At 34.0% G+C, this 27896-nt stretch overlaps 1 protein-coding gene across 1 annotated transcript in view; it reads right to left on the minus strand.

Annotated features, from left to right (window-relative positions):
- Window positions 1–4534: 4534 nt before the first annotated feature.
- Window positions 4535–27896, minus strand: part of LOC123536400 (glutamate receptor ionotropic, kainate 2-like) — a 28995-nt gene continuing 5633 nt past the window's right edge. Inside the window, exons 2-14 of the mRNA XM_045319566.2 lie at window positions 20251–20343; window positions 17482–17664; window positions 16518–16814; window positions 11883–12082; window positions 11444–11500; window positions 10597–10721; window positions 9717–9843; window positions 8942–9055; window positions 8260–8427; window positions 7316–7537; window positions 5882–6699; window positions 5279–5470; window positions 4535–4616 (exon numbers count right to left, since the gene is read on the minus strand). Coding sequence (XP_045175501.2) covers window positions 4535–4616; window positions 5279–5470; window positions 5882–6699; window positions 7316–7537; window positions 8260–8427; window positions 8942–9055; window positions 9717–9843; window positions 10597–10721; window positions 11444–11500; window positions 11883–12082; window positions 16518–16814; window positions 17482–17664; window positions 20251–20343 — 2678 coding nt within the window. The remainder of the gene's footprint in view (window positions 4617–5278; window positions 5471–5881; window positions 6700–7315; window positions 7538–8259; window positions 8428–8941; window positions 9056–9716; window positions 9844–10596; window positions 10722–11443; window positions 11501–11882; window positions 12083–16517; window positions 16815–17481; window positions 17665–20250; window positions 20344–27896) is intronic.

Below are 27896 nucleotides of genomic sequence, written 5' to 3' on the forward strand. Positions count from 1 at the left end.
ACATGAAGAATGTAACGTCCCGAGTGCGGCTCGAACCCACATCGGTGAGGGGCAAGTGATTCGAAGTCAACAACCTTAACCACTCGGCCACGAAGGTCACCCCATTTTGAATGGTACATTAAGGTAAAAATGAGGAAACGTTATTACCTTGGTAAAAGTTAACCCTTACGCTGCTGAAATTCTATAATGAACTTGTCCATCTTTCAATTTGGACAGTACCATTAACTGTCAAAAGGGGTGTCCAGCATGATAACGGTTAAGGACTTTTTAGTTTCCAGATTATAAAAAATATATTCGTGAAATGATTCAAATTACATGTCAAATATCTTATTTACCAGCATAATGGGCTGCAGACTAAGTCATACCTTATTGTAAATCAGACCTCGCAAGGAACGAGAACAAAGCTAAACAGCAGTATAATCGATAGAGTCGTTTGGATGGAGTCAGATCATAAACCGTAGCGTCAGTTTAAATGGAACTTTGCTATAATGATTTATGACATTGATTGTACCCAATGTTCCCACTAGACCAAAATAGTAATAGTACCGAGACCAAATACAGGATGATATTTTACGGTTGTCACATGGCACTTGAAGACCTGTTGTGAAGGTTATACGATTACCGGTCTCATCAGCTGCATCTACTCTTACTACAACAGGAACAACTGGTTCCACTTAACATTCGTTTCAGAAGTGTCAAATATTGTCAATTTTCGCAACTCCCATTAATAAAATCTGTGTAAAGATCCTTTTGAAGCATAGAATGCAACCAAAGGAGAATATTAGCAGAGTAGGTTTGAATGAGTCTGTTCATGAGAGGTATTGAAATCTGAAACTCCTCTCACGTCCCATAGCACCAGCTTAAGCGGAACTTTATTACACATTTATTGAATTGACTCCATAATCCCAAAGGACCAGAAAATATAACAACACTGAATCCAAGTACGTGGAGACTTTTTACAGCCGCCACACGTCACTTAAAGATTGATGTTGTGATAGTTAATAAAGTCTGTGAAAAGATCCTTTGGAAACATAGTATGCAACCAAGGAGAATAAAAGCAGATTCGGTTTGATTGAGTCTGTTCAAGAGAGGTAATGAAATGTGCAACACTTCCAACGTCCCCTAGCACCGGCTTAAGCGGAACTCTATTACATATTTATTGAACTGACTCCATGGTCCCAAAAGACCAGATAACATTGAATCCAAAGTACCATCTTAAAGCGTGTTTGAATTAAATATTTTCTTTCAAACTGTTGTTGGCTTACAACATTTCGACACTGACCAACTTTCACAAACGCATTAAAATTTAATCTTAACTTAGTAATTAAATCAAATAAATATGCGTTGCTCTGAGGCTGTGTTTGTGGTGCTATGTGCTTCCGAGAATCTACCCTTACCTATTATCTTCTCTACTGATAATTTAATGGAAACACAATAAAAATACAGACTAGAGCATGGAGTTCTAAAACGATCTTACACCATATACCTACCTTTCTCATAATTCAAAAATAACTCTAGTCAATTTACAGGGAATACTTAAACGGAGAATGCACGAAGGTCAATTAATAACTGTTCTACAAACAAACCGTCTCTTTATATATTGCATGATAAAGTGGGGGAAAAAACTACGTCAGTAATTCACCGGTAATTTTAAAGACTTGCTTGTATTCATTGTAAAGCAATTATCTTGATGAAAAAAAGGTTTATCTTCTCCATTAATGTTTGAACTAAATATTGAGTAATACTTGCATACTAACTATATCAAATTCAAACGTCAAACTGTACTAAACATTTTACTTCAGTGTTTTACTTTATACTGGTACAAATTAATGTGCAATGTCCGCACGAATGTAGTGAAAATCTAAGCCCATGAATATTTCTGCATATATAGTATTTAAATTGTTGTTTCAGTTTCTTCTAAATGTAGAGCTACAAGGTCAATAACGTGTTCAGTGCAGTTTATTTAAAGCCCTGCTCCCGTCCTACATTTTAACCTTGAATTGTCACTGAAAAAGCATGAAAATCCTGACTGACTGCCTGTCAAAATAGAGCCTATTTTATATAAAGTTCTATATGAAATACCTGTGGTTTGCATGCTAAAGTGTGGCACGTGGCCGTAAACTGTTACCTATTGTATTCATGGGTTGCATACACACAAACGAATTTGAATAGTAGTGGAGCAGGGCTTTAAATCAATTCTTTCTGGATGAATGCTTTGAAGCGTCGCGTTATAGCTACTTAGAATAGTTCTCATTCTAATGAAAATCATTCAACATATTTCCTTGACAATTTCATCAGGCGTGTTGTTAAAACTTCAGACATGTGTCAGTATTTCTCAACACCCAAAGTCTTTATCAGGGTCAAGAAGTGCAGTGCTTTCTGGTGTTTTTTTTTTAATTATATTAATATTGGCTTACATTTTGCTTACTGTAAGAAAAAAAAGACCAGACTTTGTAGTACAATTTTATATCGAATTAAAAAGCAAGAAATATATGCATTCCATCAAACAAATTTTTCAAAAATAACACCGTTATGATTTTCAAATACACTGAATAGGAAACTTAACACATCTAAAAACAACATCAACCATTCTTACAAATTACAGAGCTTTGAAACAATGGATTTCAATAAAAGCAATCAGTAAGGCTGTCATCGGTGTTTGATTAACCGGAAGCAGTAGAATAGTGTGATTTTTACGAAATACCTAGAGCAATAAGAACTTGTACCGGAACAGAAAATGTTACGAGTAAATTGTTAAACTTTGCAATGTTTCCATCTTTCTGAGAATCAAATATATAAAACACAATAGCAAGTACGGGAAAAAGTCCAAATAATGCCAGAAGATCAGTTTGAAGTTTTATCATCATAGATAAATATCTCAAATGTGAAATAACACTACTTTATTGTAGAATTATTTTTTGCTCAAAATTATCATGACAATTTGTATTTTCCATAGGCTTTTTATTTAAAATTTCTGCGACAACAAAAAAGAGAGAAAATTGTTATGGAAACACATGAGAATTTGTTTCTTTACATTTAAACTGAAAAGCGTTTGTAACACTTTACACGAGATAAAGTATCTTAATTATAAATATCTATATTTAACGACCGTTAATTACATATTCCTCCGTGGTGTATTGGTAAAGACAGCTGGAAAGTTTTTTTTTTGCCGCAGCTGTCCTGGTTCAATTCCCGATTTGGGCATCTTTTTTTTCTCTTGATTTGGAATTTGTAAGAAAGTTTGGAAACAAAAACTCATATTCTAATGTTCACGATATGACCAAACTTCAATTTTACAGAAAGATCATTTTTAGCCAAAATCTTGAGGCCAATGCCTTTAAAAAATTACAGTTAAACTAAAGTTTACCCTGCTAAAACATGGTTGAATCATTGATAATAACAGCTCATTGCTTCTGAACATATTCTAGAATGAGTCTGGGTACACAAAGGCATTACTTTCCCAATAACTAAGCTTGGATTAAGAATACAAACATACATTCATAACATAATTTATACAAGCAGGAGCTATTGTGGAGAATACAAAATATTAACATGAACAAGTATGTATCAATGGCAGACCATCTACCAAAACTCGTGCTATTTTAGCAACTGAAGGATAGAACATTTGCCCCCTGTTAAATCTCAAACCTTGAGATGTTTCTGTTTAAACAATATTCAATAGGCCATATGTATTATTTATATTTATGGGAAATTGACTGTAAATATCCATATGCGGGCTTTTGAATATATTTCTCTGGTATTCTACTCTTAACCTATAAGCAAGAAAATCAACATTTATAAACTGTTATCTAAATAACGCAATATATAAGCTCATTGTTCTTTACCTAGTAGAAAAACTCATTGTCTTCACAAAAATGTAAAAAGTACGCCGTTCAATGCAGCATTTTTTTTACACCAATTAAAAAACTCAGTATGTTCACAAAGATATGAGTATTCTAATAAATGCCGCTTATAATAATGTATACTATACACGTTATCTATGTGTAGACACTTGTCACAAATACATCAAAGCGCAAATGAATTTTATGTAATCAATATTTCAACTGTAGCGGCAAAATACACTGAAGTGCAAGGTCTTGAACATACTCAACGTACTCAAGTTCATATTAGGTAGCATGTATTTTATTAACAAGATACTGCAAAAGAAAATGAAAGTCACATGCAGCATAATATATTGTTTCAAATTCCTGACAACTGTTGCAGAGTAGTTATTTTAACGTCGAATTTATTTCTCGGTTAATAGTCGAAAGACTAAGTCTCGTTGTCGAGAACTCGCGGCTTAATACTGGTAAAAATTTATGATTAGCTTAGATTTGTGATTGACACTTTTCACAATTGTTACTAAAACTAAAATGACCGTGGATAATAAGTTAGATATATATGTGCCATACCAAGATAATTTTAGATTCTTAATTTTTTTGCTAGAAGTTAAATGTTTCTCAGAAGTTCAGTGTTTTTTCTTTCAACTAAGGAGACAAAAGGTTTCTCTCTATCTCTTCTCTCTCTCTACTGTTTACACTGTAGACTGCTTTCCCTCCGTTAACCCGTAGATAAGTTTTTCTTCAGGGCTTCTTCCTACCGAGTTTTCCTCTTTTCTAAAAATAAAAATAACAAATAAAATAAATAAATGAACCAGAATATTAATATATACTTGGTTTATTTATCCACACACTGAACAGCAGGTTACATAATATAAAAAAAGCTAATACAAGAGTAAGGTTTCGTCATTTGTCTTATTTAAGCGGCTGCCACTTAACATTGGTCAGACAGTACAATATACAGGCTACATATACAACTACATGGATAATGTTTATGACGATTATGTAACAATTAGTTTATTGTATACATAATATTGTGTAAATTATTATCCATGTGTTTTACAACATTCATAAAAACCAAATCGTAATTCTTGACGAGAAAGAAAAGTACTACTTATCGTTCTTTCTGTTTTTCTACGATTCTTCTTCCCTAAACAGAGACACCTTTTTATCTAAATGGTCTATGATTTTACCGACCCAAACAACTTTCAACCTTATCACCGGAGCCCTCTAAAATTCGTCTTAGCCAACACAAATAAACAGTTTTCTTTCTCCAAACGTATGTGATATTAATAGCCAAAAACCTATGCACAACTTCTCTTCTTAAACGGCCAACAACACCTCTCATTTCAAAAAAGGTATAAGATACCAATAACGTTTAAGTCTGTTAGGTTAATGCCATCTAAAAGTTTATACTATCAAGAAACGTAATTTGTTACCTTATTGTTGGGAAGGGACTGTCTCTCTGTCCTAAGACATATATTTTCTTGCATATAAATAATGTAAGTGCTGCTGCAAGCCCAAAACTTCCCACAATAAACACACCAGCTGTATGATCCAATTCAAATGACACTTGCTTCGAACTTCTACTTTGAAAGTCTTCATCGCAATAGCGGGTATTTTCCCACCATCTGAAGAGTAAAATTTAATACTGTATGAAAATGATTGCATACTACTTTCTGCAAAACCCTTATTTAAATCTTAACAACAATTTACTTCAAAATATTTGAAACATTTGCAATAAAGTGCTATAGTTTATGTAATACTCTATGTCAGCCTAATGAACAATGACTGGAATTATATCAGATTATTTTAAGATTATCACTTTGCGCAGTAATTATATACAGTCAAACCTGTGTTAAAGACCACCTCTGAACAGAGACCACCTAGCTCTAAAGACCACATGTTTTGTTTCCCATTTTAACATTCACAGTGTATTTTAACCTGAGAATAAAGACCACATTTTGGCTCTCTCTAGGGTGGTCTTTATAGACAAGTTTGACTGTAATTACAAGACTGAACAGATATAAGTAAACGTGTACTTTTTTCTTAGCGCTTGAATAAATCCTTCTTCCTTCAATAAAAGTAGTTCGATATTTAACTGTGATTTGAAAGGCGCCCCATTCATCATTGCGATCCCATGCTCCTGAAGTAGGATTGGAGCAGACACAGATTGCGTTTTACAGTATCGCTTCTCGGAGTAAAGATTTATCATTGAGTCAAAGATAAAAGCAGCTGCCCCTTCTTCAACTTTCCTCCTCCCCACGGTAGCGTTTGGCACAAGGCCTTTATGGTTGTCACGGGCAATTTTTTCCCATATCTGATGATACACAGAACTTTCTGCAGATGTTTTCAGAAAATTCATGGTAGCTGAGTTTTCAACAGTGTAAATTTGTATGTCATCCCTTTCAGCTAGTTGCTCGAAAGAGTCAACTGGCTCTTCTAGATTTTTCTTTGTCAAAAAGGCAGCCATATTAGCTGTATACGTAGACACCGTGATCAAAACAAAGAACAAAAATCCAGTTGTTAAAATTCTTTGAGATGTTCTTTTAGGTGAAAATTCACTGCCTTTCATAAGCAATGTTCCAAGTGAAAACCAAAGGGTAGATTTTAGAGTAAACAATCTTTCCTTGCTCCTGAAGTCTAATAGGAAGTACAAAATCGAAACTCCAAACGAAGAGCCAATTATTGCCATCCAAAGTTCGAGGGAGAAAGGAGTAAGAAATTGAAAGATGCTAAGGACTTCCTCTGGTTTATGTATCAGAATGTTAACGCCAGTGCCGACAACGCCCAGGCTAAAGTCGATAACAGACTGCCGTTGTGATGTTATAGAAATGGCGCCCATGCCTAATGTTGCGTTCTAAAAGAAGAAAAAAAGTGTTTGGAGAATTTGTATAAGTTTCGAAAACATTTATAACATCCAAAATAATTTTTAACTTTAAGATATTTTTCTAGACAGATTGATAATATGTTGACAGTACTTCTGCACGTTTGGATTATTTTTTCTGCAATTTAGAATTGCATTAAATCCTGAATTTCATAACTTTAGAATATACAAGGACTATTCGGCAAATAAAAAAATCGGGTTATTGGCTTGATTTTTACTTATACTAATTTGTAAAAATTGGACCTCACACAAATTTTCATAATGGGCCTCTATGAGAAAATGACAATTTTTTCGCGAATAGGTTGTCATTTCCGTATATCGAGTCCAGATTTTATTCTACGTTATCCGGATAAATGACGTTATGCCGTTACTTCTGGTTTACCAAACGTGCAGAACTACCTTAAGTTACTACTTTTTTCTTTCCTGATGTTGAATTAATCTGTTGAATCCGCTACAACACCATAAAAATCTAAGTATATTAAAGTCCCGCTTGAAAATACTCAGGATATTGTATAAATCAGCTAATTAATTGAATATTAAAAACTGCTTTTTTATGTGTAGGTCATGTTAATCAAATATGATAACTTACCTTCGCAAGAATTTCACCAACTATTCCACCCCATTCAGCTTCGCTTGGATCTCTTCCTCTCGGTCCACCATATTCATTATTTGGTGATAAAATTATTTTATAATTAAATTTCAAGTCTCTACTAATGCGGTCTAAAAGATCAATAGTGAAGCCCTCAAATCGATCGTTTCCGGTAACTACAATACCTTTTGGCAAGTCTCTATACATTACAAACGGTTCCTCCTGAAGTATAAACAAATATTAAATTTCCAACATATGTATCATTTACAGCATTAAAATGACAATGTCAAATGTAACTGTTCCTCAAGACATAGATGTAAAATAAGCCTATATGTTTCTTTAGTTTCTATTTAAGTATTTTTAAGCAGACCATTCAAGTTTCAAAAAAAAAAAAAAAAAACAAAAAACAATTTGAACGCTACAGGCTGATATCGGAACAGTGAAAGTTTTAAGGTCGCATCACACCTAACGCTTTCTGCGGCTAACATCAAGTAAAATAGACATCTTGATGTTCATGTTAAAACAAACTCAACAAATCGAGTGCTGTGAATTGAATATTATTCAGGAGTTGTAATACGTCAACCACATGTAAATCATTTCAGTTGTAATAACTTAAGTCTAAGAATATAATTTTATCCATTTTCAGACGAATCAGTTTTAAACAAACTCGCGTCTGCGTAACATTGAAAATTGTATTCGTTTTCGTCTTGGTCCGTTTAATACAGCAGTACATAGACTCGTCGCAAGAGCGAATGCAACGTTAATATAATGATGATAAATCCACTTACTTAAAATTACACAGTTTATGAGATCGATCAGAAATATAGTTCATGCAGACAAAGACCAAGATTCGTGTCCCACACTCTACGGCCATGTCACTAAGGAAAATATGTCCCTTTGTTTTTTGTTCAGTATAACTATTTTAAAAAAATTATGTTACCCACCAAAACTACCACAACGGGTTCCATATCTCTGAATATTCCTCTGGATTCACCAGTATCGGTTTCATTGACATCTATGAAGGTCAAACGATCAGCTGGATCTGGTATGTACTCCGTTGTTTCATTGTCTATTTCAGTCTCATACGGCTCCATCTTTTCCCAGGACCCGATCTTAAATATCCGAAATCATAGCTTCTAGTTTAGATGTTACTTTGTTACGATACTTTCATATAAAAGGAACGTGCTTGTAGCATGTTACGTTGAAGTGCTGCAGAATGACTTGCGATTTACATGCAGTACATCAACTGATTTTTTACATGTGTAGAATTGTTTTATTTAAACTCTTCATAGACAATATGGGCATCCGAAATTGTAACAGATAACTTGGCGTCCTGTACATTAACTTACAATACATATATATTTGCATTACATAGATTCATTTTTTTTTATCAATTTAGTTTATACGTTTTTAGATAATGTAATTCATGAGAAAGATAGAGGCCATGGTTAGTTTTAATATGAAATAACGTGAAACCTAACTTTTTTGCGGGAGGGGGTGGGGTGGGGGTGCTTAACGTATTTCAGTTAGCACACTACTGGATAAAACTAGTTACATACGTTTGATAATTAGAGTTCTAGCGTAACGACGGAAAATTGGGGAAAATATATTGCATATTGTAATTACCTTAGAAAATAAATTGGCACCACCGTAATTGTACAGAGATAAAGAGTAGCCAATCCTGGAACCTGTTGTTCGATTAAACTCTATAAAACCTGTTTCCCCACGAGCTATTTTGACCTGAAAAGTAAATAAATTGAATATTTATAAGATGAACCCATTCATGTGTAGTGGCGCCATGTTTCAAACGTTTTTACACAGAAACCCCCCCCCCCCCCCAAAAAAAAAACAAAAAAAAAAACTTGCCTTTGTTTACACAGTCATAGCTTACTCGTTTGCAATTTGAATGAATACTAGAAAAAAACAGAAATGATCCTAATATAAGTTGGTTTTCATGCGTGCGTACTTCTTTAATGGATATTTAGATACAGTTCTGTGGAAGCTATTTGATCAAATAAAACAATTGTAAGTCCAAGCCCTTTGTCTTAATTTGTCGCTTTAGACTAGCTTAACTTTTAAGAGATTTGTGATATTAGGAATCATGATTGCAACAGCTTTGTGACGTCATATTGATATTGATAATGCTATTAAATGATGATTTCGAGCCTCACTTCGGGTGTTGAATTCTTCATGTGCTGGCTTACAGAAGGTCGGTGGTTCCACCCAGGTGCCCGCTTGTGATGAAACAATGTACAGAGGGGCATCTGGGGTCTTCTTCCACCATCAAAGCTTGAAAGTCGCCATATGACCTATAATTGTGTCGGTGCGGCGTTAAACCCAACAAAAAATAAATGATGATATATTTATAGATTGTAGTGATTTTTTCAATCGAAAGACTTACTGTTTTCAGTGCTTTGAGGTATATTTCTCTTGAGAAGTTGGTATTCTTAGTTGAATCATTATCAGTGATATAATAATATTTTGCTTCATTGATGATTCTGGCTGCATCGGCCGCACCAAAGCCATAGCTGAAAGTTTCACAAAGTTTATATTTAATAATACATGCTGCAATGACTTTACGTCGACCTACTTGTAGCGAACAGGAATACTTACATTTGAATTCTATTAGAATTGAACTAAAATATAGCAGAAGCGCATTGAATAATTTCAAACACTTTGAAAGGGATATAGACGGCATAATTATTTTTTCCGCGAGATGTAAATTAAGTAAAACACGCTGTGTTATATATCATTTCTTTAAAAAGTAGGAAAAAAACTATAAAACTACACCTATTTTAAATTTATGATGGATAGTAAAACTTTTATATACACTGACTAAATCATTTATTATGAGAGGAAAGCATGTCATTCCTTGCACATTAAAAACATGTTTCATTAAAGAATACTATAATTCTTAAAAATACTTCTTTTACAGAAGTAAATAATTGTGTTTAAAGGAAAATCACGTCTTGGGTATAGAACTTCGCAAATTCTCTTGCGATTAGATAAAAAGGATTTATTGAAATTCTGTCTTTGATTGACGGCATATCTCTACATTAAATTTTCTTAAAGTATGATAAACAGCTTGTATATTCAGTCAACCCTTGAGATTTAGAATTTATTTAAGCATTGGAGTAAAGAGCATATATATATATATATATATATATATATATATATATATATATATATATATATATATATATATATATAAAACTTTAATAATTTAAAAACTATATTGGTACTCAAAAACATGTTTTAAATAGAGGTGTTACTGTTATTACCCGGTGTCAAAATGTATGGAATCATTGCTGATGTCGGTGTATCTATACGCCAGTAGTTCACATTTGGCTGTAAATAGTCCTGTTCTGTACATGTTGATCTCTGACAAGGCTTTAAGGTGTGTCGACTGAAAAAAATAGAGCAAAACTACCAGCTGCCAAATACAAGTACATAGTTTTAAGAAAAGTAACTAGCTTAAATGTGGACGACCGATGGTTCTACGTTGGTGTCCGTCTGGGCTTGAAATAATGCCCGAAAGAGCCCCAAACGACCTAGTAACGAAATATAACCATAGAAGTATCTAATGTTTACAATGTATCATGTAGGTATGACCAGTCTTAATCAGCAGTAAAACATAAACGGTTTCAATTTTGCACATGCATGTTGTTCAAACTAAATTTAGCAGTACAGCCATAATATGTTACACAGTTATTGCCTTATAGTGAGGGCAGTATGAGGATTCTGAGCTGGAAAAAAGTGATAAAGTCCTCGGTCGATATCACTTTTTGTAGGCTGATAAATCTTCTTATCAACCGATACTAAAGACAACATTTTTAATTATTAAATTCGACATCTTCAGCGATAATTTGATACAGAGAGGTCAACTGCGAAAACTTGCAGCGGTCGGTCAAGTACCCAGTAATTTGCGTACGACGTTACATTGTTTTGACGTCAAAATGTCACGACGCCACAGTTGGAAGCCAATACATGTTGTTTTTTTCGCCCCGCCTACAAATGAATGTGGCTTTTTGTCATTAATCATGTGACTGTTTTTAAACCAATGCAAAGAACTATAAATAAAGGTTAAAATATTTGTTGTTATAATTTAATCATATTTTAAATTCTTACCGGGTCTAATATAAAGAAACTATAACTTTCATCGACAAGCATACGGAACAGTTTTGCCTGGAAAGTAAAAGAAAATAAAAACCTTTTAACATTTTTCTTCAGCATGCAACGCCCTCTTCTTCTAATATAACTTTTATACAAAATGAATAAGTAACACAGCAGCGATAATTATTACAATTTTCGCGATAAAAATCTAAAACTCTCTTTGTCAATTAGAAGGAATGGTTGGAGAGCTGATATTTCATATTTCATGGACTAATACCGCTAATTTTAAGCAAATCTACAGATAATTCAAATTGGGAGCGTTTAGGTTTAGATCCTGTTATAAATGGTTTGAAAATACTCACATAAGAACAAGTTTACCATTTAGAAATTCAACGCACAATATATAGTTCAGTTTAAAATTAACAAAATATGTGTTTCTAAATAATAAGTTTACTTGTTCTAAGACCATCTGTATAAGATTATATTTTTCATCTCTCGGGCTACAAATCACTATCCTCTTCTGTTCCAGTAATTGTACGTTCCTAAGAACTTCATCTGTGCTTTCTTTCATTTCTTCTTCATTCTGATATCGTAGAGTGTATGATATAGGAGAAATATTATGCTCTACCATCTGATGAGCAAGGTTCTGGCATTCTGCAATGTAAATGAAAAACGAAAGCATTTTAAGTTTTGGTGAAAAATGCGTTTGAAGCAAATACTTCTGGGATATTAAAGAGATACTGTTTTATAAGTAAGGTTAGATTAGAAAAAAAATGCGTTAAAGTTTTTGCTGATACAATGATTCGCAGCATATAGTTTTACGATATGAGAGAAATGAAATTTGATGAGCAGTGTTCTGGAAATTTCATTGTAACTTAGAAAGGAAAGCGTTAAAAATATGCTGAAAACGGTAATTCGCAGCGCATAGTTTTACGATATCAGAGAGCTGATATTTGATGAACAAGGTTCTAGAGCTTTCATTGTAACTTAGAAAAGAATGCGTTTAAATCCTGTCGACAACGAAGGTTCGCAGCGTATAGCTTTTAAGATATCAGAAGGCTGATATTTGATGAGCAAGGTTCTAGGGCTTTCATTGTAATTTAGAAAAGAATGAATTTAAGTTTTGCCGACAATTATGCCTTGAATCGTTTTTTTAAGACATCAGGGAGATACTACGTAATTGTTGACAAGGTTCAAGGGAACTCTGCATTTTAAATGAGAAAAGAAAGCGATTTAAATTTTGATGAAAACGATGCTTTGCGGCGTATAGTTCTTAGTCAGTGGAGAGATAATATTTGAAGAGCAAGGTTCTGGCACCTCCTTTGTAAATAAGAAAGATAATGCGTTTAAGTTCAACTGTATGATTTGCAGTGTACAGTGTTTCGATGTGACATATAGGATACATGGTCAACCAGGTTCTGGTGACATGAACTGATAAGTTTCTAAGAAATATACACTCAGTATATTTGTCGTGAAATACATCCATAAATTAAACATCTGTTTTATTTTACTCATTTATCTGAAGTCATTTTATCCAACAAAATCATACTACAGAAACCTTTACCTGACAACATGCGAAGTCGCGAAAATACGATACAATGACATTTCAGTCAGAAGCTTGCCACTAGAATCTGATTATCTTTCTTTCAGTCAATGATAGATATTTGAATTTGAAATAAATTTGTATCAGATAAAATCTGAATATTATATACGTCGTTTAAAGGCAAAGAAAATCTCCTATATAAGTGACCCCCCCCCCCCCCCCCAAATACCAGACTTTTTAATCCCCAATATACAAGATCCTGTCTGGTCCAGTCTGATAAGGGTCCATAAAACCCCTGTAGACTTGACATGTAGCGTAATTATTGTCAGAGAATCATAAATTTTATTGCCTACAGGTAAATTGGTTATTTCCTGTGTTTTGCATTTTATTATTGAAATGCTGTTGTTTTTTTAGTCTTTTTTCAGCATGTACACAAAATTATTTTAATTGATAAGATACTAATTTTGATTGCTCAGTCATGTTGAGTAATGTCCTGGCCAATTAAATTGTAACTCTTATAGCAAAGCATTTCTCACTATAAAATGATTATTCAAAACTTAATAAGAGAAATTACAAGTTTGTTTATTCAATGATTATGATCTTTAATCAAAAGTAACAAAATAAAACGAAAAAAAAAGATAATTGCTGGATTTTATTAGAAATTAAAGAAGCGTTCAGTTGCATTTTTAATAGATTAAAGAAGGTATATAGACAGAAGGATGTATATATTAAAAATGCTTAATCCTCTTGTGTTGTCTAAATAATGTTAACTTCCTTTTATGTATAATAAAATCCAGCAATAAAGATATATCATTGTTCAAAATACACAATAATTTATTACTTCTAAAAGCTATGTGCCGGAACGCATTTTTTATATTTTTGATAATAAAAAACAGCAATAATGAGATGTAATTGTTAAAAAACTTACTTTATTAAAAATATGATAAAACACTGTTGTATCTTATCACTTTGTTTATTTAGTCCTAATTCAATCAAGCTTTCTAAACTCGTTATAAAGGTGAGAACTGATTTGCTATAAAGGTGAGAAATATCACCTGCAATTTATTTACTGCACAGTAGCTAAACAGTAGCTTATTATGATAAACAGAAGCAAGTCTACCAATGGTCCTGACTTGTGTATTGGCCCTTATCGCCAATACGCAGACCTTATCATCTCCATAGGCCACATACCAGGCATACCAGAATCAGTGTCTTTAAGAAGCCAAAATATAATACGCTCGTCATGTTATTAAGCAATGACACTGTGTTAATTTTGCCTCAAAGTAAACTGTAAGAAATCAGCAACAGAATTTCTATGATAATTGGAATGATCTTGATATTTTGTCCGCTTGTCGATCTGTGTGTAAAAAATGTTTAAATATTTCTTTGCCCTAATACCATTAGCCTCGATATCGGTCAAGCGTGGGACTGATAATTTAGGGACAGTATTAAATCCTATTAATAAATTATTGATTAAAATTAATTGTGATTAAATCGTTTCTAAATTATGCGTTTTATTCTTGTGCTTGGCCTGTCTCTTTCCGTAAGCTAGTCTAGAACTGATGCTTTATTTGTCTACCTTTTGATCACGAGATGTAAACACTGTATTTGGAGACACAAAATAATATTCATTTAACCATTACTGAATTATGTCTTTAAGATTTCGTTGTTTAGAAATTTCGCTCTTTACAAACCCGTGTATGTTTACGTTATAAGACTAGTATGAGCCGCGCCATGAGAAAACCGACATAGTGGCTTTGCGACCAGCATGGATCCAGACCAGCCTGCGATCCATCCGCGCAGTCTGGTCAGGATCCATGCTGTTCGCTGACGGTTTCTCTAATTACAATAGGCTTTGAAACCGAACAGAATGGGTCCTGACCAGACTGCGCGGATGCGCAGGCTGGTCTGGATACATGCTGGTCGCAAAGCCACTATGTTGGTTTTCTCATGGCGCGGCTCATATTATGTTCTGTACAGTAGCAAGGTTATTGCGTCCTGAAATATGAGAAAATCAGCTTTATAGGCATTAAATCATTATTGAATTATATTTTAATATTTCATCACTATATAATTCCTAATATAATTAGACCAGGGAAAGGCGATACAGACATTCATACGCATTCATAGGCTTGTGACATATCGCGTTGTAACTGGAGAAGAATACATAAAACTTTTAAAACACACACTATTTTTCATAAAATTTGACATTTTGAAGCATTGAATGACACAAAATATCATTCTATGATTTATTAAGGAAATAAGCATTCAACAAATTTTGCTAATTGTCATACTATCCAATTATTTTAACAGTTAAGCTAACACAGAAATGCTCTTAAGCATTTGATAAAATGGCCTAAATTGCTTTTCAGGACCCTGTGTAAATTTAGGATTCTTACTCCCTGTGTTCGCCTGTAAACCGTGTGTTATTCAAGATTTGCACAAATGTGAATTCTACCGTAATGTTTATGTTTGGTTTATAAAAGGTAAGAAGAGTAACTGATATTAACCTTTAGCCTGTTGGTGGCAAGTGATTCTGTCTTTGCGACCAGTGCAGACCACGACCAGCATGGTCTGCACTGTTCGCTATTCAGTCAGTAAATTTTCAGTGAACACCCCTTTAAATAATTATGGTTATTATTCTCGAATAACCAGGTTTATTTTAGCGGATGTGTGACTTTCAATTATAGTTAATGCCCCTTTAACTTTTCCGTAAAATGTCGGAGTTTTCCGGACGAATGTGTCGTCATCAGTGCTGACGTCACAACCATTCCTTTTCCACGAGGAAGCCAATGCCCAACAAGCGAATTAAGGATCTGATCTAACTGCTGCCTAAATGGAACCACAGTAGATCATATTATTCTTCATGATATCGAGCTTGAAATATTACTATATTCGTGCGTATGTAGGTATAGATAAACGGTTATAATAATATATGAAGTTCTGAAAAAATAATTGTTATGCGTTGATCCGCCGCCAATAGCTTGCCGCCCCTGTTTGTCCCCTTTTATGATAAAGTAACTAATTCGCTAGTAAATTTGTGGCCTAATTCACAAGCCGATGGTATCGGGGCTCGATCCCAGTGAAAGGTCGTACACCCGTGTGGTGTTATAAAAGCATGAGTCTTAAAATAATAAATGGTATTGTCCAAATTGAATGATAAACCAGTCCATTTCAGAAATTTAGTAGGCTAAAGTTTAATGGAAGAATACATATTAAATTCTAGAAGAAGCTGTAATTATATGTATAATTTATATCTTTAATCAATCGATCAGATTTGTTGTTTTTAGACGATATCAGTCTAGATTAATAAAAATAATTTTGTTATTTTGCTGGCAGGTAGGGTAAGTATTAGTCGTTTTGGTTCGGGTTTGATTTCAGGAAATGACTCATTAGTTTGCGACTTCAAACTAGACATTTGTTTTGACTGGCAAAATACTTTCTATAAATGTAAATTGACAGCACTAAACAACATAAAATTAATATGTTTAGGGAAGCGGGAAAGTATATCTGAAAAAGCAATATAACTTTATGTATATAAACCACCTTGATTTTCCCTTGGATGCTCCGGCATAATCATAACTGCACTTTCCCAGTTCTTCGAAACAAAATAATCGACAATGGCTCCATTGAATTCTTTCATCGGAGGCCGTACTTCAACTATATTCTTCCATTTGACGGACGAATCAACTAGGTTAATATCTGACCAGTCAAATCCAGTGTAATCTGTGACGACATATGGTATACCCCAGTCTTCTAGAATCATCGCTAGGTTCTGATAAAATGGACCAACAACGACCGACAACCCAAGATGCTTTTTAGTATTTGCTTGAAAGCCAATAGCTAAAGAATAAAAAATACAATTGATCAAATAAATTTAACAGTTGCAATATACAAACGATATTAGATGACAGAGGAAATACGACAGCTTACTTTTTTTGTGGTTTAACTTGGTTAAAGTGAATCAAAACTTTGTTTCGCTACATTTCTAAAGACTTCATAACATATACTAATACTATAAAACAAGATGTCGAGTGTACCCCATTACTGCTGAGAGTTATTGTTTAGCGGATGTTACCAAGAGGTCAGATGTTCAAAATCGCATAGTTTAGAAATTCAAACAAGATAGAGATTTTATTTACCTAGTATTCGCATTGAGTCATGATAAGTTATTTTAAAATTAACCTATTCGCAATTAGTCATGATAAATTAAGTCAAAATTAACATATTCGCACAGATACATGACAAATTAATTCGAAATCAACCCATGGTAAATTATTTCAAAATTAACCCATGCTAAATTATTTCAATATTTACCCATCCGCATGAGTAATTATGATAAATCATTTCTAAATCAACCTGTTCGCTATGGGTTGAGTTATGTTACTTCAGTATTAACCTATTCGCAGTTGATCATAATAAACTATTTCAAAATTAACCTATTCGCAACGAGTCATGAAAAACTATTCGAAAATCAGTATTTGGTAGTTGTTTGTCCAAGAAGACTTACCATCGTCAATGCCTTTTTTAATTTTAGTCCAACCTGACTTTGGTATATTTAGAACATCATCAACATTCAAACTAACGCTGTTTGGGGTATTGAAGCATTTGTTCACTTCTTCATTTGTCACTGTACTGAAGTCATCAAAGTCTTTCTGTAAAGGGGATTCTCCCGCCTTTGGACTCAAAATTCCTGAAATTTAAAATTAAAATATTGTCTTCCAGTTACTAGAATACCTTAAAGTAGAGTGTTTTCCAGCATCTATGAGAAATAACTAGATAGTAATCGGGAACATTCTAGGCGTAAACAACATTTATGACACTGTAACTTTCATAGAAGCGTTTCACCTAAGTCTATGTCAATGTAACTGTCATAGAGAATTTTCTATGTGTTTTACTAACATCTTTGGCACTATAAATGTTATCAGGAACTTTCTTGATGCATGATACATATTCATGACAATTTAACTGCCCTTTTACTAATATCTTTGACATGGTAAAAGTCACAAACAACTCTCTGAGCGTTTTACCTATATCTATGACATATACGTGTCATAGAGAAATTGTTATGCATTTTACTAACATCTATGACACTCTAACTGTCATAGAGAACTTAATGAGTGTTGTACCAGCATGAATGCTACTGCAACTTTCAAAGATAACTTCTACATTTATGACAAGCTTACTGTCATAGAGAACTTTCTGAACGTTTGGCCAACATATATGGCACCCTATATGTGGAAGTTACATCATATTAATTGAATGAAGTCTTGCTTTTTTTCTTGGTTTCTTTTTAGAGACACCATTATTATGAAAGCACAGCTTCGTCAAATACAACTTTAACCTTTAGCACGCTAAATTTTTAAAATGGACAGGTCCATTATTCAATTTTGGCAATACCATTTATCATCTGAAGGGGTATTCACTGAAAATTGACTGACTGAATAGCGAACAGTGCAGACCATGATTAGACTGCACGGATGTGCAGGCTGATCTTGGTCTGCACTGGTCGCAAAGGCAGAAACACTTGCCACCAGTGGGCTAAGGGTTAATACTACCTGTACATGTACATAATAACTATACATCACCAGTCTGCAGATAACCGTAGCTTTTTTGTTGCATTTTCTCTTCTTTATTTTTTGTCCCAGCAACAACATGCAAAGTGTAATTTTCACTAATTTTGTTAATGTTAGGTGGGGATTATTAAATATAATCAGTAAACAAAATGATGTGTGCAGTTACAGCATATATAATAATTTTATTAATTACATGGTTCAATATCAATATTTGTCCAAGGGTGGTCGTGTAGGTCAATACCACTGCCAAACGATGAATATGGCCCATAGGAAATAACTTGATTAACGAAAATTTTATTATTCGACTCTGCCCCCCACCCCCCCACCCCCCACACACACAAACACACACACCACCCCTCAATTTAACAAATCAAAAGATCAGAATTCAGCACTTGCACTGTGTTTCCCGTGTTTGTCCCGATTTGCATTCATATTGCCACCGATTCTCTTAAATTGGCTCAGTTGAGTTTGGCAATGGCTCAAGCTGCTTCATATGATTCGTACAATTTAATTTATTTAATACAGCATAGTGAACAACAAATGCCGTAATGTATGCATCTTACCGCTACCATATCAGAACTGTTGCACCTGCTTCCGACTGCTAGTCAATTATTTTAAGTTTACAGAGATATCTAGAGTGTAAGTAGATCATTTTATTTCATTCACGTTTATTGTCACGAGCCATTAAATTGCAAGCTGTCAAATTGAACATTTCAATTCATATCTGAAAGATAAAGTACTGTGTATTTTTAAGGGAGATAACGTATTTTATTTTGCCTTTCATGCTATTAAATCAGAGTTTAAGCTCAATGGGTGTCCAAATCGCATTTTCTGTGCTTTTCTAACACAAGATCATGCTGAGATACAAAACAGGAAATTTCTGTAATGGATTTCAACAACAAAACAATTAATCATAGTGGAAAATACAATTGTATACCACTGTGAACAAAATGGATGAACCCCGCATTGTTATTATATGATTTGCCATGCAGCAGACTATCATATTAAATGTCACATACAAATCAATCTGCAACTCATACTCACTAATTAAGGCGATGAGAGCTACTGTATTTATGCTAAAGAACATCAAATGATTACCATGTCATGTGTCCGCTATAAAGTTAGACATTATGCTCACTGCTACAAGTAAATACTGTCGTTTACATGCTTCTTTAATTTCTTTTACCATACACGTGCAATAAATCAACTCTTCACTTACGGATATGCGTTTTTCAACTCCAACAAAATTATAACACAAATCAAGAGGCATGTTGCTGTAAAATATCTAATAGTTATAATAACCAGGTAAATCATATGTATTCTCTTACTATAGACGGGTCTCCCATGGCCAAGTGGTTAAGGCTACAGACTTCAAATCACTTGCTCTCATCGATGTTCGTTCCAGACTAACTTGAAGAGCAGAATTCTTTATGTGAGGAAGTCCTTCAGCTGGCTTACGGAAGGTTGGTGGTTCTACCCAGGTGCCTGCCTGTGATTAAATAATGTTCGGTGCGGCACATGGAAAGTCACCAAATGACCTATAAATGTGTCTGTGGGACGTTATATATGCCTTACACCTCAAAACAAAAAAAAAAATGCTAAAAAAAATTAACTCTTTACAGTATTACTTTAATTTAAATCTCAGCTATTATGCGTTTAGCTTCTTTTAACTAGTGTTATTTGAAAACGTTTGCACGACATACCTATAACGAAGTCAAGTGTTGTGCATGATACCGCTGCATCCACTGGCACCACGACACACACAACCAGCAAGAAACATTTTACGAGTGACATGTCTGAAATTCAAAACAAGCTTTAGTAAGCAAATAGAAACAATTTATTAGGGGTGAGTTTATCCATAAAACTCCAATATGTATAAATACTGTTTGATTTCTTTTTTGTGAATTTTGGCTTAATTTTGCAAGATCCGAATATTAGTCAGACATCATTCTCTAAAAGTCTCTAGAGGTTGAAAAATGTGTATACTGTTTACAAGATAATATTCATGTTTTTTTCTTACTAAAATATTGCAAGTTTTAAAATAATCAACCACTGAAACAACTGTAAAAATGATGTTTAAAAATGACAAGAATCTACAATAGAAAAAGCCCAATTAAAACCGCTTTTGACGACCATTTAAAAACTATCAAGAAATTTTGAAATTTCAAAAAGTTCCTATTGACAATTTTAGAGTAACATGTATTTAGAAAAATTATAATATGAATGGAATGGTATTTTATTCAAACATTAATCCAGTAAAATCCTTGTTACAGAAAAAGATGATTCTACAGTAGCAATAGTGGTCTCATATATAGCTGATCTTGCAACTTGTTTTGTCGTATCTCTTAGTGCTTTAACTGAGTAGGTATGCTGTTATTCGTATTGGCTCATTTTGTACGTTTATTTTACAAGCAAATAATTTTATTTGTTCACCCATGTTAAAACTAAGTTTTCAATTGGTCATTATGGTACATCTTTGCTCAGCGTGGACTTTTTTTATACGTAGAATGCTTTGCCGATAATCATTGAATTTAGGGTAAGAGTGAGTTACCTTGCTTGTTAATTTTTTATTGATAAAACTTGAACAATGGAAATACTTTATAAATTTTGAACATTTAACTCTTTAAGCGTATTCGACTGACAAGGCTTTGTAAAAAAAATAATAATAAAAAAAAATGTTCTCTAACAGCTTGAGTAATATTCATGTTGTCAAATTTGTAGAGGTAAGAGTTGTCAGGCAATAACTGATGTATTTTACGATAAAAACTGTCGTATGAGCAAATTAAAAAAGAAGGCTTTTCAGTTCAATACGAAAATTGGAAAGACCGTACGCATAGGCTATAGTGTCGTCGGTTTTGACATGCATATAACAAGTTCGTTAGGTAATCTTACAAAATGTAATTGAGCCGTGCCACGGGAAAACCAACATAGTGGCTTTGCGACCAGCATGGATCCAGACCAGCCTGCGCATTCGCGCAGTCTGGTCAGGATCCATGCTGTTGACTTTCAAAGCCTATTGCAATTAGAGAAACTGTTAGCGAACAACTTGGATCCATGCTGGTCGCAAAGCCACTATGTTGGTTTTCTCATGACACGGCTCAATTAACACTGCTTTGTCATTTTCACTTTACGAGTTTGGATGTTTCTTTTATTTCACAATTTTCTGATCCTGTTGTGTATAGATTTATATTGTGTTCCTTCACGATAAAGGGGTTTCCCCTATTAAAAGTACCGTAAAACAATTTGAAAAATAAAACAACTCTGTACAATTATGAAAAATATTACGGAATCCATCTACAACGGCCAGTTGAGGACATTTCTCTAACATCTCGATTATTGTACGTTATATATTGCCAATAATCTTGATACTGCAATTCATGCGCATGCTTTTGTTATCATAGGAAATAACTTTCCTTTGATACGATAGCTACACAGATATGCCGGACGCCACAAAGAGACCATGCTATGGTTATATATTCCGCCTGGACAATAATTCTTGTCCCTTCGGAACTAAATCGATCATGTGTATCAGTGAATATGTTATTGCTGTTTACAGTATTTGTCTGCACTGAGTTGCTTTAATTAATTAGCTAATTTCCAACAGATGATGTATCATTTGTTATAATGCATCATAACGTTTGTATCATACTTTTATGACATTTATCCTGGAAATAAATCAATAATTTGGTACGTGAGTGCAAAAGCCGCACAACAACATGTCTTAAACATTCGTTATACCGCGTCATGTTGCTCCAATTTCAGTGCGTACTGCGAATGTTTTTGTGTGTGTTTTAACTATGAAATAATGTATAGAAAAACCGTGTTTCAAGGCTATTAATACACGAAAAGAGGTTATACGTCCGCGGAATAATTTCACGAGAGCATAGCCCGAGTGAATTATTCTGTCGACGTATAACCTCTTTTCGAGTATTAATAACCTTAAATCACGGGGTTTCTATATATTATATCAATTCTAATATGTCCTTTATCTAAAACAGTAGAAAAATATAATAGCGCTATTTCCTGGTCGTAACAAAAACATTGACGTCATCGCACGTTAACGTGACGTCATTTAAGCGTAAGCGTGTTTTAACATGTACAGAAACAAGTATTATGGAATATTCGTTAAATTTAGGCCAAAGGAATTAACGTACATCTCATGCCTTGATAAAAGTCGGTTATTTGATGGTCATTTCGCTTCATTCCTTTCGGGTGGGGCGGGTGTTAAATACAAAACATTTACGTTATTTGGCTATATTTGAAAGGATTATTTTTTTTATTTAAATTTTGTTGGTAAAGTTCATAGACTTCTGTCCCACATATGACAGGTACCATTTTTCAAAGGATTTGACCGAGATGCTTGAGTGTTTATGATGCATACTTGCATGAAGAATAACAGCTTTATCCAAATTATGCTCTTCAAGGTTTTTCTGACACTAAACACTTTAGTTCTATTTTACAGGCACGTTTAACAAATGCAACATTTACATTATAAGTTCTGTGGGAGGCATTCCCTTGTGCCCTCCTACATTGTCTTTGTGTATATTCTAACTATTTCCTTCTTATTAAAACTTAATGAGGCTGAAACCATTAAAACCAGATATTTAATATCATAATGCACCCAACATACGCCCACAGTAGGTTACAGAACGCCATATTAAGTTCAATGATGGAATCAATTTTGTCCAGAGAGAACAATTGCGTAACATTTATGTAAAGTTCACCAAAAAAACGTAACTGCGTAATTCAGTGGCACTTGCTAATGCAGTCGGAAAGTACATGTATCTTTCTTATCTCTGGTACATTTCACTGCAATATCCATTAACATGGCAGACAACAAAGAGCAACGAGTCATTTGCTTTTCCAACGGCTTATTTGTTGTGATGGCTAAACGGCCGTTGCTACATATGGACGATTTAAACACGTTAAAACGCTATTAAAGTATTTCCTACGACTAATGCTGAAGGCTTCTCAGGAAATACTTTTTTTTTTAGTTTTTTTTTAAGTCCAAGCGCTTAATTTTAAAGCATACGGACCTTGGAGATGGTTTTGTCGGTTTCAGCAATCTACCTACTACGGAAACACGTGCGGTTAATGGAAATTCAAACTGACCACTTAATTAAAACAAGAGGGCCATGATGGCCCTATATCGCTCACCTGTTATCATTGCACTTGAGGACAAGAAGGTCCTCAGAAAAAATATCTAAGTCCACAAAGGACAGGAACAACAAAGAGAAGAAATTTAACCAAAAAGAAAAAAAATCTTACAAGGTACAGATATGTCAAAATACACCTAAAAATTGGAGGTACCATCCATGTTGTACCACAGAAAAGTGGTCTCGGTTTTTCCCTACGGCTAATAATAACAAAGTTACTAAAAATAAGCTATTTATAGTAACGTAAAAGGGAAGTAATTAAAAAACAAATTATTGTAAGTGAACAAAAGAAGGATCTGCCAAATAAATCTGTTGACATAAATGAAATTTCAGTATCTCCATTAGTTACGGAGATATACCCATTTTAATTTGAAATAAAGGGAGGTAATTTGACATAAAATCAGTCCATAGTTATCTACCCTGATTGGCTCAGTCCAACTAATGACAATAATGAAATTTCAAATAAGTCCTATAAGTACTTACTGATATAAATCCATTTTGATTACAATCAGGGGAGGTAATCAGATATAAAATAACTCTGGAACCTACGATTGGATCTGATTTGTCGTGGAATCCAAGATTTATTGTTGTTGAAGATATTTTGGAAGTTTGTTTCAAATAAAACCATAAATGAAGTATCTATATGGCTGCAAAAGCCAAAAAAGCCAATTTTGGACCTTTAAGGGGCCATAACTCTGGAATCCATGATGGAACCTGGCAAGTTCAAGAAAGGAACCCAGATCTTGTGGTAATACAAGTTGTGTGCAAGTTTGGTTAAAATCAAATCATAAATGAAGCTGCTATTGTGCAGACAAGGTCAAAATAGCTAATTTTGGCCCTTTCAGGGGCCATAACTCTGGAACCAATTAAGTGATCTGGCCGGTTTAAAAAAGAAACCGAGATCTTATGGTGACACAAGTTTTGTGCAAGTTTGATTAAATTCAAATCATAAATGAAGCTGCTATTGTGCAGACAAGGTCAAAATAGCTAATTCTGGCCCTTTCAGGGGCCATAACCCTGGAACCCATAAAGGAATATGGTCGGTTTAAGAAAGGAATCAAGATCTTATGGTGATACAAGTTTTGTGCAAGTTTGGTAAAAATCAAATCATAAATAAAGCTGCTATTGTGAAGACAAGGTCAAAATAGCTATTTTGGCCCTTTCAGGGGCCATAACTCTGGAACCCATAATGAAATCTGGCCGGTTCAAGAAAGAAACCAAGATCTTATGGTGATACAAGTTGTGTGCAAGTTTGGTAAAAATCAAATCATAAATAAAGCTGCTATTGTGCAGACAAGGTCAAAATAGCTAAATCTGGCCCTTTCAGGGGTCATAACTCTGGAACCCATGATGGGATCTGGCCGGTTCAAGAAAGGAACCGGGATCTTATGGTGATACAAGTTGTGTGCAAGTTTGGTAAAAATCAAATCATAAATAAAGCTGCTATTGTGCAGACAAGGTCAAAATAGCTAAATTTGGCCCTTTCAGGGGTCATAACTCTGGAACCAATGATGGGATCTGGCCGGTTCAAGAAAAGAACCGGGATCTAATGGTGATACAAGTTGTGTACAAGTTTGGTTAAAATAAAATCATAAATGAAACCACTATCGTGTAGACAAGAAATTGTTGATGCACGCACGGACGGACGGACGCACGCACAGACGACGGACGTCGGACGAAGGGTGATCACAAAAGCTCACCTTGTAACTATGTGACAGGTGAGCTAACAAGGCGAAAAATTCTGCGTTAAAATGTTATCAATAAAATCTGTAAAAAGATCCTTAGGAAGGATAGACCCTAACAAAGCAGGATCAAGTCATGAAAGTAAAGATTCATTTCAAACATTGAATATTACATCTGTTACGAAGGATGTCGGTAGGTAAATGAAATTCTACCCTTACATTACTTGCAAAATAATTATTTCTTGCAAGAAAACACTTCTTAAACAAATAACAATGAAGACGTGAAATCCAAAAATACTATGAACGTCTAATTTTTTTTATAATCGCGTCGTCGCAACGTTAATCACGAAAAAGTAAATTAAGCATCAAGGACATGTAATGAAGAAACGCCGTTGCATAATGGGTCAACACATTTACATGCTAATACTGGTGTTACGGACCCATGCGATTATTAATTTAAATTATCTCGGCACTTCACCTATGAGACAAGGCTAATACAATAAACCAGCCGGTTTTTGTAATTACGAATATTGAACTCATGCAAAAATCATTACCAAATTGTTATGACATTTTGTAATCAAACGCTTGCATGCTTTCAAGTGTCAAAATGTGTAATTTACTAAGAGCTTTGTAATAAACAATTTATCCCATGATGATACTGTATTATTATAGCCAAGTGATTTGTTTTCAACTATAGTTACAAGTCAATGCTTTCGAGTTTGTGATTCACTGAGTTGACATTTGGCTCGCCTTAATTTTCAAGAACATTACAATGTATGATAAAAAAATAAAATAAAAATTTACGGCCAAGAAATTAAACAAACTTCAAAATCTGACAGTAAATTGTAATAAAACAAAGAAATAGGAGAGATCGTGTCCGTTGTATTTTCTATTTTTAGAACTGATAAGACAAAGATCGGGTGGGCAGACGCCGAGCGTCCATGTTGTGATGTTTTTTTAACGGCTTAAACTTTCTTAAAACACAAATGATATCAATAATTTTTTGATCAATAGGAAGGATATAAAACAAGCAATTTATTGATTACTTTTAATAATTATTTCGAAATAGAATGGATTAATTATGAACGCTTAACTTACAGTGATTTTTTTTCCCTAAAAGTCTGGAGCATCGTTAAGCCGCTATTAAAATCATATGTTAATTAAAATGGTTATTCATTTTAAAAAATAAAAATAAATAAGAAAATATGAAAATCGTAAGAATTTCAAAACCTTTTGAATTTTGAAAATCCATAAATGAGCGAAAAAAGTTATTAAAAATTAAAAATTCCGATCCCATACACAAACGATGTAAAACATTTGTTTTGCCAACGACCAGATAAACAGGTATTAATGCGTTACGTCACGGCGATCTCTCCTTTTGACTGAAAATTGAGACAGTGACATAGTATCAATTCTAAAGTCAGTTCTCACTTCAATATTTGTTGTTGTTGTTGGATTGTTTGTTTCATTCTTTCGTTGAACTGTACATCTATGCGCTTTTTATCAGTAAAGAGTTTGTTTTGTATTGATAGCATGTATGCTTTGCAGAGTTTATCACTGTTAGTCATATGTACTACTAGTAGTCTGTCCGAATACCGATCAGTACCAGCTTATTTATACAATGCGCTTTCACTCTTTTCCTTTTCGGATAATAGCAGTTTTTAATATAATAAATCAGCCCTTTGGAAAAAGGTATGTGATACATTCGAATGTTTTTTTCTTTCTTAGCGCAAAATTGTATGTCGTCGCGCTCCCTTGTATTTACTCGCCAGGACCGGAAATGATAACACGTCTTGCGGCATAGTTCCATTAGGGCGCAAATGATGGCGAATTATTCTGCACAGCGAATAGCCAACTCAGTGTGTGTGTGCGTGTGCGTGTGTGCGCGCGCGCGTACGTGCGTGCGTGCGTGCATGTGCGTGTCTGTGTGTGTGTGTGAATTAATCAAGCCAGTTTTGCTATGTGACATTTCGTTTCAAACATGTTTTAAGTTAAACATTTGATCTTGAAAATGTGAAAGCACTAGTTCTCAATGCATACATGGCTCTAATATCGCGTCGGCGTGACGTCAACATAAATACAGGGTATTACATGAGTGTCTTTTCATACTGAATTTATTAAAATCGATAAAAATAATAAAATGCGAGTTTTATCAATTTCATTCAACGAGTTTAATGAATTCAATGTGGAAAGTCCAAAATGTAATATTCTTTTTATATGAAATGGCTCTTGTTGTAATGATTAGAGCATTTTAAGTCATATTAGAATCTAATTTAGATATTCTAAAATCCGACAAAAAATCCATAATCGTGTCTATTCAATTTTGACCATTACTGGCAGCAAAAAAAGTAGTTTCAGCTACAAGGTGAAGTTTTTTGTGATGATTTGGTTGCCAATTTTAAAAGTTTGTTTTTCGAACGACACCATTTTGTTTACTTTCTGCAAATGACGTAGGACCGGGCGTGCAATCTCGCGGAAAAGGTCACTCTTGATATTATTGCACCAATATTC

The sequence above is a fragment of the Mercenaria mercenaria genome, chromosome 17 (assembly GCF_021730395.1).
Source record: "Mercenaria mercenaria strain notata chromosome 17, MADL_Memer_1, whole genome shotgun sequence".
Lineage (NCBI taxonomy): Eukaryota > Metazoa > Mollusca > Bivalvia > Venerida > Veneridae > Mercenaria > Mercenaria mercenaria.